Source organism: Lynx rufus, unplaced genomic scaffold (genome assembly GCF_022079265.1).
Source record: "Lynx rufus isolate CCGP_SWC_20201006 ecotype Redwood Valley unplaced genomic scaffold, mLynRuf1.p SCAF_1, whole genome shotgun sequence".
NCBI lineage: Eukaryota > Metazoa > Chordata > Mammalia > Carnivora > Felidae > Lynx > Lynx rufus.
Window position 1 is genome coordinate 238,767,502 of NW_025814823.1, and position 19,426 is coordinate 238,786,927.

The 19,426-nt window shown below is 55.4% G+C and overlaps 1 protein-coding gene across 1 annotated transcript; it reads left to right on the top strand.

Moving 5' to 3' along the window:
- The first annotated feature begins 947 nt into the window (after nt 1-947).
- On the top strand, nt 948-1,970 carry MRPL36 (mitochondrial ribosomal protein L36). Its single transcript, XM_047074518.1, has 2 exons — nt 948-1,260; nt 1,556-1,970. Exons 1-2 carry the CDS (start codon nt 1,016-1,018, stop codon nt 1,869-1,871), a joined length of 561 nt encoding a protein of 186 aa, XP_046930474.1. The 5' UTR covers nt 948-1,015; the 3' UTR covers nt 1,872-1,970.
- Nucleotides 1,971-19,426: the final 17,456 nt, after the last annotated feature.

The following is a 19,426-nucleotide window of genomic DNA, read 5'->3' on the forward strand; positions in this document are numbered from 1 at the left end:
TACCAGTAGGACACATTCGATGTCATCCCCGTGCAGATCAGCCCCGAGGGCGCCCTGCTCTAGAGCACGCCTGTGCAGACCCGCGATGGCGGTCCCGGTGCTTCCCTCTCCGAACTGCCTGTTCATAGATGGGTCAGGAGGGTCAATTACGCCGAGGACGGTGGGCACGGGGGGCAGACTCAGACTTCAGAGCTAGGGTGGGGATGCCCCCCCACCCGCCAGGAGTTGAGGACACCCACAGCCGGGATTCCGGGAGGTGGAAGAGAACTCAGCAAGGTGAGGAGAGACGAGATGCACCGGAAATCTCAGAACGGGAAGATGCCCACAACAGGTACCCAGAGGCAGGGCCAAAGCTCACCTGGGCAGGTGCAAGAGTGAGCTCGCTGCCTTATCGATGGTGCGCAGATGGGCCGCCGTCTGCAGGTCGCCTCCGTGTGCACGGACAGTAGATGGATGGGTGGGCACACATACCCGGAATGACAAGATGCACTGGGTTCAGTGTGGACTCTGGTGGTGGGTAGATGGGTGCTCACCGTAGTCCTTCACCTTTTGTTTGAAATGTCTCATTAAAGAATACGGGCGGGAGGGGGCGCCTGGGTGGCGCAGTCGGTTAAGCGTCCGACTTCAGCCAGGTCACGATCTCGCGGTCCGGGAGTTCGAGCCCCGCGTCGGGCTCTGGGCTGATGGCTCAGAGCCTGGAGCCTGTTTCCGATTCTGTGTCTCCCTCTCTCTCTGCCCCTCCCCTGTTCATGCTCTGTCTCTCTCTGTCCCAAAAATAAAATAAAAACGTTGAAAAAAAATTAAAAAAAAAAAAAAAGAATACGGGCGGGAAAAAAGATATGTAACTGCAACCAGTTAGGACCAGTGCCTATCTCCACTGCTTCCCTGAGCCTCGCCACATTTCTTCCAGGATGTGCACTTAATACAAACGTGTGAGTTCTTCTAGATTTTTGTTTTGAGCCGGTATTCGTTTTTTTTAAACGTCTACTTGGTTGTGACTTATTTTTCATTCCAGATGTGTATTTCTGTTCCCATTTTGTCAGCCTCCGAGGCCTTAGGTACCCAGTGGCGGGAGGGCGTCCGAGCAGGGGTAGCTGGGGCTCCTGCAGCTCCGCCTCTGCGCCCGGCGCTGCGCGGACGACCACGTGACCCTGTCGCCATCTTTTTTTCTGGCGGACACTGCGGGCGGCGGCTTCCCCGCCCCATTGCGCAGGCGCATGCGAGGCGCGCTGGCGACAGTCCCCGGCGCCTTCTTCCCAGGTCTGTGCTCCTGGGGGTCGCGTGGGGCCGGGGAGGAGGAGGGGCGGAGGCTCGGGAGTCCCCGGGTGCGTCGCGGCCGCAGGTCCGGGCTGTCCACGACCCGGAGGGATGCTGTCCCCGGCCGGCGGGCTCCCCCGGGGCCCGGAGACAGACGAGGGGCGGCGGAGGGGCGGGGGAGCCAGGGAAAGGGCCCGGGTACAGCCGAGTAGCGGCGGAGGGGCCGGGGGGGGGGGCTGGCGGCGAAACTCCTCCTCCCGCGCGGAGGCCATACGGATTGTTTCTCGGTCCCCCGCAGGCCCGGCCACCACATGGCCCGCGTGCTCGTGGCGAAGATGCTGGCGTGCGCCCTGAGCCCGCTGCTCCGGGGGAGCCCCGGGCCGGCGAAGCCCCGCGCGCTCTCCACTCTCCTGGCGGGACCTCTTCGCACCGCGGGGCCCGCGGGACCCTGGCCCCTGCCCGGCCGCCCCCTGCCCGGCCTGCAGCTTGCCCTGGGCTTCAAGACCAAGGGCGTCATCAAGGAGCGCTGTCGGGACTGCTACCGGGTGAAGAGACGCGGGCGCTGGTTCATCTACTGCAAAACGAACCCAAAACACAAACAGAGACAGATGTAGGTCTCCGCCGTAAAATAATGCGCAAGACCGTGTCCCTATCTTGAGGAACGGTACTACCTCGTGGAAAGGAAAATAAAAGCGAAGCAGTGCCTAATCTAAGATCTGTCGAGCCTCGGGTTTTGTTGACTCTACCGCCGGGCACCTCACCCCCACGTAGCAGCGCAGCCAGGTCAGCTGGTCAAGCCAGAGCCCCGGATGGAAAGCGCGTCGTTCTTATCTTCTGGGCAAGCCGTCCGTGCTCGGGCTGCAGGGCAGGAGGCAAGATGGAGGGGGCGCGGGCCTTGCTTCTGAGGCCCCAGTTGCTTAGGAGGCGCCCCTGCGAGGCGGCGGCCGGCCCTGTCCCCGCATTTAGCTTCTGAGTGCCATCTGCTCCGCTCCCTGGCGCGGATAAGCATGAAAGCCTTGACGGCAATACTTACGTCAAGGAAAGTTTGGCTCCCCGTGTGTAAAGGTGTTTTAGACACAGTTAGACGTGTTTGTCATCTCTGGTGACGCACGAATGGACCGTGTGTGGTGTGGGTACGCTGTGCACACGTGCATGTCCCCGTATGCATGGATGTGGGTGGTGTGTGCACGTATTTGTACGTGCATGTCCCCATTTGCGTGGATGTGGTGTGTGCATGTATCTGTACACATGTACGCACGACGCACCTGGAGGGTGTGTACTAAGCAGAGCCGCCGTGGGACTCCGCGGGCATGTGGCCTGGAGCCCGTGGCGTGGAGTGTTCTTGTGTCTCGTGTCCCAGCGGCTGCCTCACCCGCACGGTCTGAGCCCCCCACGCAATGTCCCCGGCCCCCCTGGCAGCCTTGGTGTCTGGGCCACAGCTGGAGCGGGTTGTACTAGGACAGCGGTACAGGCATCACACCGCGCACGGGCAGCTCCATGTGCCACGCTAAGGCGTGGCGCACACACAGTCCTGCTCTCCGGGATCCTGACCACGATGCCCGGAACCACAGCGCAGAGCCCAGGAGGCAGCTCAGGACAAGAAGTGACACGGTTTTGCACATTATGTCACAGAGCAGTTTGTCCTGGGAGAAGGCGGGGTTCAGCTAGTTCTGCTGGAGTAAAGACCTTCTTTCCGCGCGTTGCTTCAGGGGGTCCCGGGACCCCTGCCCTGGTTTGAGAACAGCCAGCCCGTAGAGACGCTGTAACGCTTAGACTTGTTTTCTCTGAAGCGAGCTGTGTTGAGTGCAGGGGTTCTGAGGGTAATTACCTCCTGCACGGACCTCAGTCCCAGAGCAGCTGCAGAGGAGGCCTGTGACCTTAGGAGGGTTCCCCTCTCAGCACAGCTGGCCCTCAGGACACGGTTTTCCCAGCGCGGGGCCGTCGGGGGCACTGAAGTGTGTGCAGCAGCATCGTCAGCCCCCACCCACTAGATGGCCAAGAGCACCTCATCGCTGGTTGTGACAAGCGAAAGTGTCTCCAGACCTGGCAGACGTTCCCCGGGCGCGATCTGCCCCGGAGGGGCTGACACGCAGGGGCTGATCCCGCCCAGCCCTCCCCGCAGGGTTCCTCTGAGAACCTCTGAGAACCTGGGTTGGGCAGGGCCCGGTTCTGTCGTGCTCCGCCCTCCGGCTGTCACAGGCCCGGCCCACCGTAGGCACTCAGTGCTAACAGTGGAATCAGACGACCCTGCCTGCTTGTAAATACACAGCCTTTTGTCCTCTCCACTCAGAACAGGCTCATCCATAAGGTTCGGCACACAACTTTGTTCCGAAGACGTGGCAGACTGGCCCTGTCCCCGCGGGCTCAGCCACCTCCCGTGTGGGGGAGAGTTTGATGCCGTACCCGTCTCGGACCCGCAACGCACCAGGCATGCCTTCTCAGTGTTTTCTCCTTGACAGGTGCGAGGTTTCACATGCCATTGTGCGTGTCTGGCTCTGTGTGGGGCTGACGGTGTTGTCACAACCATAGATAGGTACGTGCCTCTGTGGAGATCTTCAAAGGACAGGCAGTAATGGGGTAGTGAAGCCATGGGCCCCAAGTCCACAGGAACCCATGATTACGGTTGACAAGCTGGAATTCTAACAGGCTGTTGATGGGTTTTTAAGTCCTTCCTCCCTCCTGGGATTATTCGTCCCTATTTGATCCAAGGTGACCGTGTGAGTGCTGACCAAACCCTCCCGCAGCCCATTCCCTTTCCGATACCTGCACGGACCAGCGTTCAGAGTCCCAGGGTCTACCTGCAGGGACCAGCATTCAGAGCCCTGGGATTCCAGCTTAGCAGCAAGTGTTGTTTAGGACAAGAGACAGCAAGCTACTCCCGCCCACCACCCATTTTTGTAAGTGAAGTTTTATTGGAAAACAGCCGTGTGCGCTCACGAATGTATCGTCTGTGCCTCTATGACAGCGGGGTAGCCGCTGAGTAATTGCTATAAAGAACATATGGCTTGAAAAACCTAAAGATATTTACTATTTGAGCTCTACGTGCAGAAAAAGTGTGCCAACTCCTTGTTTAGAACGTTACATAAGCTCTCCCCTCAGCCTGGGGCTTGACTTCAGAGACCACAACCGGCCAGAAGCGTTTCACGGGTTCTCCGTCGTCCACACAGTGAGAAGGATTTTTGTATTTGTAAATACTAGCCATAAACAAATAGAAATTGACATAAAAAGCGGTGTTTGTAATAGCACCGAAAACATGAATGTTTAGATACCAAAGTCATAAAATCTGCACGCATTCTATATACTTAAAATTGTAAAACACTGTTGAAAGAATGTGAGTGAAATGTAAATAAGTATTGAGCTGTACCATGGTTATGGATTAGAATATTTGACCTTGTCAGTTCTCACCAAATTAGTCTGCAAACTCACTGTAGTCCCAATAAAAATCCCAGCAGGAATTTTTGTGCAAAATGCCATGCTTATTCAGAATTTTACACGGAAAGGCAAAGTATGTAAAATTAGCCAGATTTTTGAAAATGCGAAGAAATGTTAAAGGAGGCATGCTCCCTGATTTCAAAACTTACTTTGAAGCCACAGTAGCCAAGACACCGTAGTATTCATGCAGCACAGCTCATAGGTCAGTAGAATCGAATAGAGACATCAGAGATAGGCCCACACATATGTGGTCAGATGATTTTCAAAACAGGTTTAAAGGCGATTCAGTGAAGAAAGGATAGGCTTTTGTACATATGGTGCTAGAAAGTTGGATTTCCATATATACAAAATCCCTTTCACCATATACAGGGGTTAACTAAAAATAAATCACAGACCTAAATGTAAAACCTAATATTATAAAATCTTAAGAAAACAGAAAATACATGTGGCTTTGGGTTATGCAGATTTATTAGATAAAACACCAAAAACATGATCCATGAAAGAAAACCTTCATAAATTAGATTTTACCAAAGTTAGGATCTGCAAAATATTTTCATCAAAGTTAATATCTTCTGCTTTTCAAAAGATACTGTCAAGTAAACGAAGACAAGCCAAAAACTGAGAGAAAAGATTTGCAAAACACATTTCTGGTAAAGGAACGGATCTAGAATATATAAAGAAATCTCAGAACTCAATAACAAAGAAACGGCCAACACAATTCAAAGTGGGCAAAAGATTCGAAGAGCTATTTCACAAAGGTACACACACCGATGGAAAATAAACACAAGAAAACGTTTAACAGTGGCTTTAGCAAAAAGTAAATTGCTGCCATGACAAAATAATACTACAGACCCAACAGAATGGTTGAGAAATGGAAAAACCACGTTCTGGTGAGATCGTGTAGCAAGGGTAACCCTCACTGCAGATAACACAGCCACGTTGAATGCGGCTTGGCCATTTGTCATAAAGTTGAATGATGCAATCACTTAGCAATGCCTTGAGTATTTGCCCGAGAGCAATGAAAACTTAGGTTCACAATAAAACCTTTGTGTCAGTGTTTATGGTGGCTTTACTTACAATTCAAACGAAAACCACGCCAACTGGAAACAGCCCACATGGGCTTCGGCCAGTGAACGGATTAACCAAGCATACGGATTAACCAAGTGGAATTCTCAGCAACAAGAAGGAAAGAATTGATAGGAATGAAAGCATGAATGAATCTCAGATCCACCACACTGGTTGACAGAAGCCTGCACTCAAAAGCTATATACTTCATGATTCCAGTTATATGACATTATGGAAAAGTCAAAATTATGGGCACAGGAGAAAGTCTGTTGTTGGGAGCTGGGGGTGGGGAGCCAGGGTTGGCTACGAGGGGACGTGAAGGAATGCTTTTGGGTGATGGAAATGTTCTGTCTTGATCATGGCAGCAATTTCATGACAATATACGCTTATAGAACTCCTAGAACTCAACTTCAGTAAGCCTTGCAAAAAAAATAGCCAAATGGAATTTCCAGATAGCAAGCTGAGATCAAATAAATAAAGACCCAGGAACGCAGTGCGCTGTGGGACAGTATCCAGCACTGTAGCGTAAATGGCATTGCCGCCCTGGGGGAGGGTGGAGAAAAACCAACCGTGGAAGAAATAACGGCCAAAATGTTTCCCTGGTTGATGGAAGCAATAAATCCACAAATCCAAGAATGTTAACAAACCTCAGTCAGGAGGAATATAAAGAAAACCACATAATTCTACATCGTTATTGAATTGCTCCATATCAGATAAAAAGAAAAAATGCAGAGAAACGAGATCCACTCTTCACAGAGGGACAAAAACAGCAGCAGACTTCTCAGAGACCGTGCAGCCTGAAAGGCAGTAAAACCTCTGAGGTGCTGCGGAGAAACCTACGTCTAGTGAAAACATCTCCGAAAACTAAGGGTGAAGATCCACCGAAGCTGGAAGAAGTCAGCTGGAAACACAGATCTACACAAAGACATGAAAAGCTAGAAACAGTGACTGTTTATTTGGACAAATATAAAAGATACTCTTTCCTCATTTAAAAATCACGTAAGGAAAAAATGAGAGCGAAGTCCTGGCATCTGCAGGACCGAAGTGTGAGTGTGCCCAGCACAGGACAAGGGCAGACACTCATGAGGTTCTTGCACAGGAGAAGTGGCAAGTACTGTTTGAAGGTGAACTGTGACGTTACAGTGTGCACTCTAAACGTTGGACCAGCCCCCAAGGAAATCAAAAGATATTTGTGATAAGGCAACAGTGGACAAATATGTGCGATATCAAAATATCCAATTAATTTAAAATCAGAAAACCAAAAGAGAAAAAAGGAACGACGTATTGATATGATAAAATAGAAAATAAATGACCACAGATGTAAATTCAACCTTATCAATAATCCCAGCACGTGTACCTATGTAAGCATCCAGTCAAGCAGCAGAGAACATCAGACTGTATAAAAAACGAAGACTCACATGTATGCAGTCTGTAAGAAACTCATTTAAAACACAAGTGACTGAGAGGGTAAACGGTAGAAGATAATAGCCTCCAAACAATAATCAAAGGAAAGCTGGAGGGATACACTAATGATGGTCAAAGTGGACTGGATCACCAAATATTACCAGGTGTGACGGTAGATGGGTTAATTAGCCAAGGACAGATAACAGTGTTAAATGTCTACGCATTTCATAACAGAGCTGCAAAACACACAAAGCGAAAATGTATGCAACTACAAGGAGAAACAGACAAAAATCAGGACGGTACACATCAGTACTTTTCTTTCGATAATTGCTCAGAAAAGTAGACAGAAAATATTAAGGATGCAGAAGATTTGCACAACCCTATCGGCCAATTTAATCAAATTGATATTTATAAAACATCCCCCCTCACATCAGAATACGCATCTTTTCTAGGTTCACGTGGGATGTGCACCCAAAATGACCGTATTTTGGGCCAAGAGATGAGTTTCAAAGGATTGAAGTCATTAAAAAAATATATGTTCTGACCACAGTGGTATTAATCTAAGATTCAGCGACAGGAAGATATCTGGGAAATCACACAAATAATTGGAAATTAAACCACCCGGTTCTAAATAAACCAGGGATCAAAGAACTCGAAAGGGAAAGTACAAAATACTGGAACCAGACGGGGACTGAGTAACACATCAACACGCGTGGAAAGGGTAAAGCCACACTTACAGGGACATTTATAGCACTGAGCGCTTACATGAGAAAAGGCAAAGACCGCAAACAATGGTCTCACCTTCCACCTGAGGAGACTAGAAAAAGGAGAGCGAAATCGAAACTATAAAACCGAGGGACAGCAGGGAGAAGGGAAGAACACAAAGGCTCCATCTTCGACAGGGACAAGACACATAAATGTCTGGCTGGTCTGGTCCAGAAGAAAGCAAAAAGAGGCAAATACCAACACCAGAAATCTTAATTGTGATGCCGGTTCACAACCGTACACGTTTGTTGAAACGCATCAAACCAGTAAATTTTATTTTATGTGAATTGTGTCTCAATAAAACCCAATGAAAAAAATACACCGCCTGCCCCCCTCCATCCTAAGCCCAAAGTCTCAAATCCAAGGCTACGTGTTGGTGGCGGGTGTCCACGATTGATTTGCAAGTTCTGCCAGAAAGGAAGTGTCTGGGGTTCCTCCCGGGGTGAGAACCGTGGCCCGGCCTCAGCTGGTGCTCCTAGAGGTTGATCGTTCTAAAGCACGGTGCACTGGCTCCGTGGGCGCGGCAGAGGGGAGGTACCGTCTAGACGGACCTGGAACTCGCCACTCCGTGCACGTCCCCTGACCTTGCACGTTGCCACTGGCCATACAATCCCTTTTCCCTCCTCGGGGTTTTGTCCAAAGCCCCATAAGACCAGGACTGTGGGGTTGACACCCAAGCCTCAGCCCGTGGGTGAAGGGCCACAGGGGAATGACGCCCAGCCCACGGTCCTCACGGTGCCTCCCATGTGGTTCACACACACCGATGAGCCTTAGTTAACCCAATCCTTAAAGTGGAACTTCACCAAAGGTGATGGGAAAACGGCAGAAATAAAGCACATAAGATGCCCCACACCATAAATCCGAAGGGAAATGCAAATTAATGCAGAGGAGATACTATGTCCTACCCGCTGGCGTGTCCAGAAGTTGCTGACAAGCAAGGCGACCCAGGAGCAGCTGGATCTCTGGGCGCCTCTCCACTGCACCCCCCACCTCGCCCCTACCCGTGGGACTCACATCCCAGACGTATATGCTCACCTGTCCCCATCACAGGCTCCACTCTCAGGGGAACACGGCCCGCTGATGTCTCAAAGCCACCAAAGTGCCAGCAGGAAGGCTGACGAGGCCACAGTCTGCAGGCTGCTTCCACCTTTGCTTGGAAGAAGGAAAGGAAACAGAAGCCAGGATGTTCTTTCGTCCTGAGAAGTGCACAGAGGTTCACCCGCAGAGGTGAAAACACACTGAGGGTGCAACAGTCGTGCGTGCGTAGAAAGGGACAAAGGGACCGGGGGACTGAATAGATTCGGGGAGAAACTTCAGCAGGAACGGGATCGGTGTGGCTCCTCAGGAGAAGGAAAGCACGAAGGCTTCAGCGGGCGGCCTGGGGACCACCGCGTCCCGCCTGGGAAAGGGTCGGGTTACGGCCACACTCCGCGTGCTGCGGCGCGGTTTCTACCTGCCGCAAATAAGCAAGGTGAGGACAGAAGTTACAGAGAAGTGCGGGAAAGTATCTGCATCAGTTTGCGGTAGGAAAACCTCATCCCAAGATCCAGACTCCAGAAGTCAAAAGACGAGAAACACCACGGGCTCGCTTTCGCAGGTGAAAGCCCGCAGCCCTGGGCCGTGAGGAGCCGGCCCCGAAAGCAGCCACTTGGCCCCAGGTGCTGGATGTCAGAGAACAAACCCATTTTCCTTACGCTGCTTCCCAACACCAGGGCAGGCCCTGTCCGCTCCAGGAACCGGATCTCCAAACACGGCTTCCCACGTAGCCTCTGGCTCCTGGTCAGGATGGAAGGAAAATCAGATCCCCTCCCTCCTGCCATGGAGAGGACACCCCATCGCCTTGGCTCTCTGTCTCCTGAGGGCCCCCCCCCCAGGAGGGCCCCAGCAGTGGCCTGAGCTTCCCAAGTCCAGGGACATGGTCACACACCGCTGGGGTGGCTCCCTCTGTGCCGGGCCCCAGGTCCTACCATCCTTGCTATCGCCTCTGAGGAGCACCACCCTGGGGGCCTGGGCCCGAAGGTCGGTCCATGAGCTCTCCTTACAAGGGGTGGACAGTCCTCCCGCTGCCCTCTGCTCGGACCTCAACAGACTCCAGAACCAAAGGGAGATGTTGCCATTCAGCACATTCCACGAAACAGAGCACGGACCCACCATGACACAACAGTGAAGGTCACAGGCACGCAAAAGGCATCGCACACCCTTAAGGGAAAACAAGGTCCAAGAAAAACGGGCAGAAGGCACGGATGGGGAGTGTCCGAGAATCGGCACTGAAGCATGACCGAAGTCACTCCTGGTCAAGGAAGTGAGAATGACGAAAAGATGAAGCACGCGTCTGCCCATCAGAGCTGCAGACCTTAGGAAGAGAACGCTCTCTGGTGGGGAGCACGGATTCCAGAGGCCGTGGGCGGTGGCACGTGTGCAGAGACCAAGCGAGCCACTTTTACGCAGAAGACACGTATCCTCCCTGACCCCGTGTTACGGCATCCTTAGTGAGATGCTTGCGCAGAAAGAGAGATCCATAGGGCTGCTCCCAGAGCAGCGTCTGACATGGCGAAGAGCTGGAACAAGTTTGGCATCCTGCAGGGCACGTGGTCAGGTACAGGCAGCCACGAGGCCACGGGAAGACAAACGACTGGGCCGTGAGCCACGGACACAAGCTGAGGCGTATCTCTGAATATTAAATCTGGAAGAAAGCTGTACAACAGTGCATAAAGCATGTTTTTGTTTACATGAACGTTAAACAACTACAAACCTGGCCACATGTTTTCCCAAGTAAACGTACTTAGTAACCGTGTAAGAAAAATTCTGGAGAAACACACACCAAGCAGAAATTATGGGGGAATGGGACGGGGTGGGGAGGGGACGGGTGGCCCACTGTTTTGGTGTAGGTTTTGCGTTTTGAGGAGTCAGGATCATGTCTTGCTTTTATAACCGATCCCTACGGGAATCTAAAACTGCTCCCAGAAGAGAGTTTGAGCCGCACGGAGACGGTGACGGGGAATCACCCCGAGCACCTGTCGTCCTGCACCTCCTTTCCAGCCTGTGGATGCCGCTGCTTCCCGGGGGGGCTCCGTGGGTGTCCGGCACGAGGGTGTCATGGAGGGGGGACCCCCAGTCTGAGCTGGTTTCCAGGCTTCCAGGCCTTCCACCCTGCCTGAGCCTGCACGCGCCCTCTGCTCCCGCCCTGCAGGACGGCCTCCTGTTTGTGATCACTGTGCCAGGCCGCTCCCCACCCTTCTCGCTGCCCCTCTCCCGGGGGGCCGCAGGGCCCACGAAATACTGTCACCCACGTGCAGGCACTGCTGCTTTAGTACTGAGTTCTGAATGACGTACAGAGGCTTAGTGTTACGTGCACAACGTGATGGCTCGTTTGTACGTTTTGGAAGTGTTGGCGATCGGCGTCGGGCACCACACGTACCCGGAGACCTGGTGTGTGTGTGGTGAGAACTCGTACGACCTACTTCTCAGCAGCTTTCAAAGGTGAAATACGGCGTCGTTAACTGTGGTCGCCGCGCATACGTTAATGCCCAGGACCCGCCTCCTGTAAACCGGAAGTTGGCGGTGCTAGACGCCCCCTCGCCCGCTTCACCGCCCCCGCCCCCGCCTCGGGCCCCCCAGTCCTGCTCCGGGTTTTGTTCTCCACACTCCGCGCCTAAGAGGGGATCGGTATTTGTCTCTCCCCGACTCGCGGGTCTCACAGAGCACGCTGCCTGCCCTCTGGCTTCATCCACGTCGTGGCAAGTGACAAGATGTCCTTCTCTTTCGTGGCTGAGTAGTCTTCCCCGGGGTACACACCCTATCTTTGTGCGTTTGTGGCTCCCTCCCTTGGGCCGCCTCCGTGCCCTGGCTATGTGAGCGTGGGGTGCAGAGACCTTTCCGAACGAGTGTTCTCATTTTCTTTGGGTAAACACCCAGCAGTGGGATTGAGGCATCATAGGGTTGCTCGGTGTAATTTTTTGAGTAGCCCCCGTATGTTTTCCTACAGCATGTTCCTTTCATCTTACGGCGTGAGCGGAGACGACCGGGCGCGTTCTCCTTCCGTTTCTTTATCCCTTTGGTGCGTGTGAGCTTCAGGTCATCGGTTTCCCCAAAGGAGGATCTCTTGCTCGTCTTAGCCAGACGTGGGCAGGCCCTGCCACTACCTGCTCCTGTCAATAAAGTTTTATTGGAACACACCCATGTTCCTTCATTCATGCGTCTGGGGATCCTCTCACGCTGCATGGGCAGCCCTGAGCAATTGTGTCAGAGGACCTGAAACGTTTGCTCTCTGACCCTTTACAGAAAACATGTGCCAACCCTGTTCTAGAACACTCTGCAGCAAGCACAGCCTCTGGCCCCAGGAGCCAGAGTGTATGTGAGTGTATGTGACGGTCAGTTCAGTAAGCAGTGCAGAGAGGATCTCAGGGGCCTGGGGGTTTCATTTCAGCTCTAAAGACCCTAAACAACGTTTACTCATTTTCTTCACTTTATTTATTTTTAGCGGGAGAGAGAGCTAGCGGAGGAGGGGCAGAGGGAGAGAGAAAGAGAGAGAGAGAGAGAGAGAGAGAGAGAATCCCAAGCAGGGCCGAACCATCAGCACAGCGCCCGACGTGGGGCTGGAACTCACAAACCATGAAATCATGACCTGAGCTGACATCAAGTCGATGCTTAACCAACTGAGCCACCCAGGGGCCCCAAAACTTGGTCATTTTAAAAAGTCACCCGGTGTAAATAAATAAAAAGAAGATTTAAAGAAACCGTCATGACCTTCTCGCCCTCCCTGTAGCACTTGCCGTTCTAAACCCGAATGAACGCATGCACTTTTCATTCATATCACCCCAGGCGTGCTGTTCGGGGACACCCCGCGGACCATCCGCACACGTCCCCCAATCTCACCAGACCCTCCCTTCCTGTATGCACACTGGTGTGGGTTTCTGTTGCTGTTGCAGAGTTTAGATCTTGAAATGACGTGCTTTCCCTAAACTTAAAATTTAAAGCCTTTAAGAGCTCACAGACCCAGTTTTCTCATGGCGGTAAAAGACTATTCTTTGGGAAGCGCGTGAAGGACGCATCGGTCTTGTGTTTACAAAAACGTCCCTTGTCGCACAGAGAGCCTGCCCACGGTCTTGCTGTCCATCTGAGTGGCCAGGTGGGCTGCAGGCCAGTAGCGTTTTCTTACTGCGCGTTACGCGCCAGTCAGGTTGGGGAAGGGCTACATACGATGCAGATGTAAGAGGGACGTGAGTTGACGTGTCCCCTTGATTGTACCTCCAGTGCTCTCTACTGGACGTCAAGGGGGCCCGGGGAAGGCGGTGGTGGGCTGATGCCTGTGGCCGCCGTGACAAGTTACCAACTCGGTGGCTCAAGGCAACAAAAATTTATTCTCCCACCTTAATCAGGGTGATTTCACCTCAAGATCCTTAGCTTAATTACATCTGCAGGGACCCTATTTCAAATAAGGTCACACCCTGAGCTTTCGGGTAGCAAGGACACTAATTTCATCCACTACGAGCGACACAGAATATTTTTGAAAATAATTTTAATTCGTTGCCAATAGATAATGTATCTGCACTGTTCAAAATGCAAAAGACTCCTGAAGATGTGGTGGTCAGTGCTTGTCTTGAACTCCAGCCCCAGGCCTGTCCCCGGAAGGCAGCGGGATCATCAGTTAGGTCCTGTGAACGCCCAAGCAGATCCCTGGGATTCCTGCCCCCTTCCCGCTTCGCACGCCCATCCCAGACCTGGGGACGCGTCCGTACGGGGTGCCCGCAGGCACCCAGGGCCAGCCCCCTCCCCCTGGCGCCTGTGCCCTTGGCTTCCTCAACAAAATGGGATGGGATCACGGAAGCCTCGTTTCTGATTTGGGGCCTTTTTCTGCACCTATAGGAGTTTTTATTTCCCCTTTCCTTTTTTAACGAGTTAAGCATTTTGGCCATTTGAGCATTTGTAATGAGGCTTGTGATTCCCAACTAGAGGTCAGTCATTTTCCTCTCTCCGAACTTACCATTTTTCTTTCTTAAAAGCGTGGGGGAAGGGAGAAACGTACAGAACAAAGAGGGCTGCTGTGCGTTGCGTGAGAAATTGACTTTGGCTGTGTCAATACTCAGAAACAGAGCTGTCAGGAAGCGTCCCTGGTGGCCCAGGGGTCCAGCCGAGCCGCCCCCACGCGCGGGCTTCAGACAGATTTCCGCCTCTGGCCGCACCATGAAGGATTCGTCGTCTTTTCCTCAGAAAGGGATGCGTGTTTCTTCTTACCCAGTGAGGCCGTTATACTAAACACACATGGGTCACTGCAGAAACCCCGGCGGTTCGTCGGCTGCCCCGGGACGTCCAGGCTGTGGCTCTGTCCTGAGATTTCCGTCTGACGGTACAATTGCTCCCTCGGTGATCGACAGCACGGACTCACCTACTGGAGCACGAAGCCGTAGGTTTGGGGTTTTTTTTTTTACTTGCCACTTTTATCAGTTTAATTACCTAATGTGTTGTTTGAGGTAGAATAACGGGTGGAGACTTTTCTGGTTGGTGAATCAAATGCGATTCTTCGTGTATTTATCCGCTCACCCAAATACTCGCTAAGCTTTTATTTTGCCTCACGTACGGGGCTAAACACATGGTGTGTATGTGGATTCGTGCCCAAGACAGTCCTGCCTGACCACCCAAAGATGTGCAGTCAGCTATACGTCTGTCCACCGCAGGAGACGAGGCTGGAAGTGGCAGCGGCTTAAACAAAATATGCAACGTACTGCCTCGTGCTGGAGGAAGGCAGGCGAAGGCATCTCTGAGCTGCTGTCCGTGTCCGGTCTCTTTCCATCCTCTCCCTCACCGACAACCCTCCGGGCTCGGCTGCCATGCCCACAGTAACCTCAGGGCACAATACGGTGGCTGGGGCCCCCGCTATTACATCCCACGTAGCAAGCAGATGGGCAGGGAGGGGCTGGGGGACGAACCAGACACTCGGCCCTGGTCACATCCCTCCCATCCTTTTAATCAGCAGCTCTCTCTGACTCATCCAACAATTGGCTAACTTGCCAGAAGCTACTCCGGGCTTCAGAGGACGGAAAGCACCATCTTTCAAGGTGTGTGAGGCTGGGGAGGGTCTGCTGCTGGGGGGGGGGGGGGGGAGAGGCGGGGGGAGGGAATTGGCGCCCAGCCCGTAGTGGCTCACGGTGCTCGCATCCGTGTCCAGGACCGTGGGCCGCGGCCCCCTCTGTGCGAGGGAACGAAGGGCTTCACATCCAGAACTCTCAGTAAACCCGCTTATTACGACCGCACACACTAGGATTCCAGCAGTCGGGTGGGTCTGACGTCCTCGACGTTTTTATTGGAAGGGCCTCGCACGGCTTCTCGGTTCGCGGCATCTCAGTCTGGTCTGACCCCGCACTGCCAGCGTTCCGCATCGCGGGTTTTGCCGCTGGCTTTCTTCAGGATTTAGTGCCGTTACTGACGGAGTTCGGGGACATTATTCTGGATCCTCCAAAGCAGGCTTTTCCTTTTTCTCTTTTTCTCTTTCCACATTTGAGCTCCGGTTCGACTCTGCTGAGAAACCAAATCAGCCTCGCTGTCGCTGCCAGAAGGCGGTGGCGGGGCAGCCTGGAGGCGTCTCACAAGCGAGGAAAGACGGGGAGACCGCACACAGCCGGCTTCTGCCCTGTCTCGGCTGCAGGAGATACCGGGCCGGGGCTCAGGGTCCCGGGAGGCCGATCTGTTCTCCCCTGTCCCTGCCTCCCTCCCCACCCCCCCCCAAAGCCTAAACTTGGCTTCTGGGCTCTCCTCCATACCTTCCCCGGCCTCCTCCACCCTCTGAATGGCCATTTGCTCAGACGACACCCTGGCGAGTTCCCCTGTAAGCCGGGACAGCACCGGCCACCCCAGGGAGCGGTCGTGCACCCGCGTGTGAGTCCCAGCCATCTGCCACCCCTCCCCCTGCCCCCTCCGTCCCCTCCGCACCGAGTGGCTCCTCCACCAGCAGGACCAACACCTTTACTGCATTTCCCGGGAACTGGGCTCCTGACAGCAGGGTCTGGAAGAGGCAAACGTAGGAGCCACGGTTCACGTGTCCAGCCAGGTGACCAGCCCAGGTGCGAGGACGGGAAGGGCGGTCTGTGGAGAGCGGGGAGCAGGGCAGGCGCAGAGAGGCGCGGGGGAGGCTGGCGGGGCCCACACTCCGTGCCACACCCGCTCACGTTCGTATCGTATCCGCGGGCTCCGCGCCCGGCGTGGGGCTTGAACCCACGCCCTGCAGGTCCAGAGTCACTCGCTCCGCCGACCGAGCCAGCCGGGCGCCCCTGCAGACCTTCTTGACCTTCTTGCTGGGATAACGTGGGAGACTCAGGAGTGGCCACGGTGGAGGGAGCAGGAGGGCCCTCTTGCCCACCGTGTCCTGCTGGGCTACGGGCCGCAAACGGGGCAGGGGGCTCTCGGGGGTGTCGGGTGGGCTGCTGGCTCTCGAGGTCGTTGTCGGGGGCGGCGCTCAGTGGGCTCCAGCTTCTGGCCGCCGGCCATCGCGGACGCTGACCCAACCGTGATCCGGACACCGAGCACACACCTCCAATCTGCCCGTCGCCTGGGAGTCAAACCTGAGGCCAGAGGAGACACGACGGCCTCGGTGGGGGGAGAGGGGCCTCCGTGAGGCGCCCACGTGGGGGTGCGGGCCAGCGGGGCTGCCCTCAGCACCCGCGCTCGTGCGTGTCTGTGAGCTGCGGCTGTGGGCGTGCCGAGCTCCCTTCCGCCCGGCTGGATCACCCCCAGGTGCCGGTCGTTGTCAAGGCCGCAGCGGGGCAGGCCACGGCGGCCACTCCTGGTCCACAACTTCACGAGGCTCCAGACGGCAGCGCGAGACGAAGCCCAGCGTCTCAGCCCAGGCGCCAGAGAGATTCCGGAGAAGAAAGCGTCAGGCCCTCAGAGCGGTGGGGCGGCCTAGTGGTGCGGCTCGGGGACGTCTGTCCTGCCCATTCCTGACGTGGCCCCCCACGGGGGCAGACGCGCAGGGGAAGGTACGGACAGCAGGACGCAGCCAGCGCCCAGTGCCCACGGAGAGAGCCCAGGGTGACGCATCGGGAGGTGGCAAGGGCGGGGCCGTGGCCGGATGTGATCAGTGCCCTCGCCTGGAGAGACCCCCACGAACCCGCCCACCCCCCGGGGTGAGGACAGGAGCAGGTGCGTCTGCAAGCCCAGAAGGGGACCCAGAGGGGACCCAGGGACGTCCAGCCTCCGGACCTCAGAGAAAGACGGGTGGTGCGGTCACGGCGGCCGAGCTAAGAAGCAGAGACGGGTTACCCGGGGTCGCGGGAGTGAACACAGAGCGACCCTGGGGTGCTGGCCGTGGGGGCCACCACCCCTGCGCACTGGCCAGCCCCTGGGGCTCAGCAAGCGAGTGCGTCCAGGCCAGCCCTACCGGGCCGAGCCTGCCGACTTTCCCCCCACCGGCCCCCGAGCGAACCCGCCCTGGCCTTGTCCTCACACGGGGTTTCAGGAAAGACGCGCTTTAAGGTTTGTTACCAAATTCACACGGATTTTGAGGCAAAACTTCTCCTTTTCCTTCTAATGCAACAACAGAGTGAATTTGGAGATGCTTATCCGGAGCCGTGGAAGCAGGCAGTGTGGTCGGCGGGGCAGGTGAAAGGGAGTGGCTCTGCACTCCCGGAGACTGATGGATGTTCCGTTTCTTCCCCATTTAAGGGCGTCCCTGCCGCGAGTCCGCTGTGCGCGCGTGCAGACGGGATTTAGCCAGACTCCCCAATCTCACTCTCTTTTTTAATAAACCAGCGTAAAGTAGAATTTATTTACATAATGCAATGATCCATGAAGGTTACCATAACACCGAGGACCACATTAACCGCTTGAGTGGAATTCATTAGAAATTAACTACCACTTAAATTAATTTTCCCACAGTCACAAGGCTGTAATGGCGGGAGAAGGGACCGTCCATCAGTGGTGCTGACAGGTCCCCTGTCAGCACCGTTATTTATAGGTGAGTGCGTTAACCCGCGGAGCAGGTGCACGGGGCCAAACTTGGAGCCTCCAGACTCATAAAAGGCTGCTTCACGGGCCCAAATTCCCCTTATGAACAAGTCCCCCGGCCTCCCTGTCCACACGGGACAAGGGGCGGCACCAGGGACTCTGGTCACTACCAACTACAGCAGAGGGGCGACTGCTTTAGAGGCCTCGTTCTAGAACACGTGTTCGTACCAGCAGAGCTGGCCAGAGCCATGGCCTTTCCGGGGAGCACTGGGGGCGTCGGGCACAGAGCTCACAACCGTCCGCAGGGACTTGGGGGACACGGTCACCCCCAGGGGCAGGGACTGGGCTTGCAGGGACCTGCTGGGTCTCCTTTAGGACAGAGCACGTGTGTGTGCACGTGTGTGCACACACGCGTTGTGGTGCGGTGTGCATGTGTGCACACACGTGTGGCATGGTGTGTATGTGCACACGCGTTGTGGTGCGGCGTCCACACACGTGTGGCGTGGTGCACGCGTGTGGGTTGCACACCTGGGGCATTTGCAGGCGCCCATCTGAATTGTGAAACGGAGGGAACCTGCCAACTGGTTTCCCGGTACCCCACGGGGTATGCGGGAAGCCGGCTCCCGGGGCCCCCACGGGCTCGCCCAGGTCTACTGCCCAGCCCCAGGCCCTCACTGGGATGACTGCGGTGTCCCCCGTGGGCATGTCCCAAACTGGGATCAGATGGCCCATTTGGAAGGAGTTGAGAGTGGTTGTCCTAGGACTGAGGACGGATAGCTGAGTGGCGGCCAGGCCACGGCCTGGAGGGGGAAGCAGCGGCCGGCCATGGCCTGGAGGGATCCTTTGTTGTGCTGCGTGTATGTGCACTGGAGAGACAGGGAGAAAGCCGGGGACGCCATCCCTGCGGGAAGCGGTGTGGACCGTGGGGTCTCGTGGGGGCTGGTAACGTCCACGGTTACTTGCTGGGGGTGGGTGAGGGCTGCTTAAAAGTCCTGGGGAAGAAGACAGGAGGGGAGGCAGAGGTCTGGAATCCTCCATGGGGAGTTCCCTCCGCCTGAGCGGTGAGCACAGGTTAGGGTCAAGCTCCGGGCTGACGCTCACAGCCGCCGGAAACCCCAGTGGTCCAGGGGCGGCCGCTGAGAATCTAGGGAGGCTGCCGGGTCCCGGAGAGGGTGGGATGGAGGGCGGAGCCCCGGCCTGGGGCTCCAGCGCCCCCGTGGGCCTAGTGCACAGCTGGGGGCTCCCCCGATGGGCCCGGGGCTCCTGTCTGTGCACGGCGAGCCAGTCGCCCGCCCCGGAGTGGGCCGGGGTGGGGGGCATTCTGGAGGCCAGCGAGGACCAGCCCGAGGGATTTCTGCCAGGCACACAGCAGGAAGGTCCTGGGCAGCAGCGGGGCCGGCAGAGGTGAGGAGGGGCGAGGCCAGGGGAGCATCAGCACCATGTTCTGAACACTGCCCTCCAGAGCCGGGCCCCGTCACCCTGAAGGTCTGTGCAGCGCGTGCCATCTGTGCTCAGGGGGAGGCCGGATGGCGGTCCCCAGATCAGCCCCGGAGTGGTTTCTGGG

Coding starts and splice junctions, on each gene's coding strand:
- MRPL36 (XM_047074518.1), top strand. CDS start 1,016: ATGTGTATTTCTGTTCCCATTTTGTCAGCCTCCGAGGCCTTAGGTACC. Junction 1,261..1,555: donor CCCCGGCGCCTTCTTCCCAG/GTCTGTGCTCCT, acceptor GGTCCCCCGCAG/GCCCGGCCACCACATGGCCC.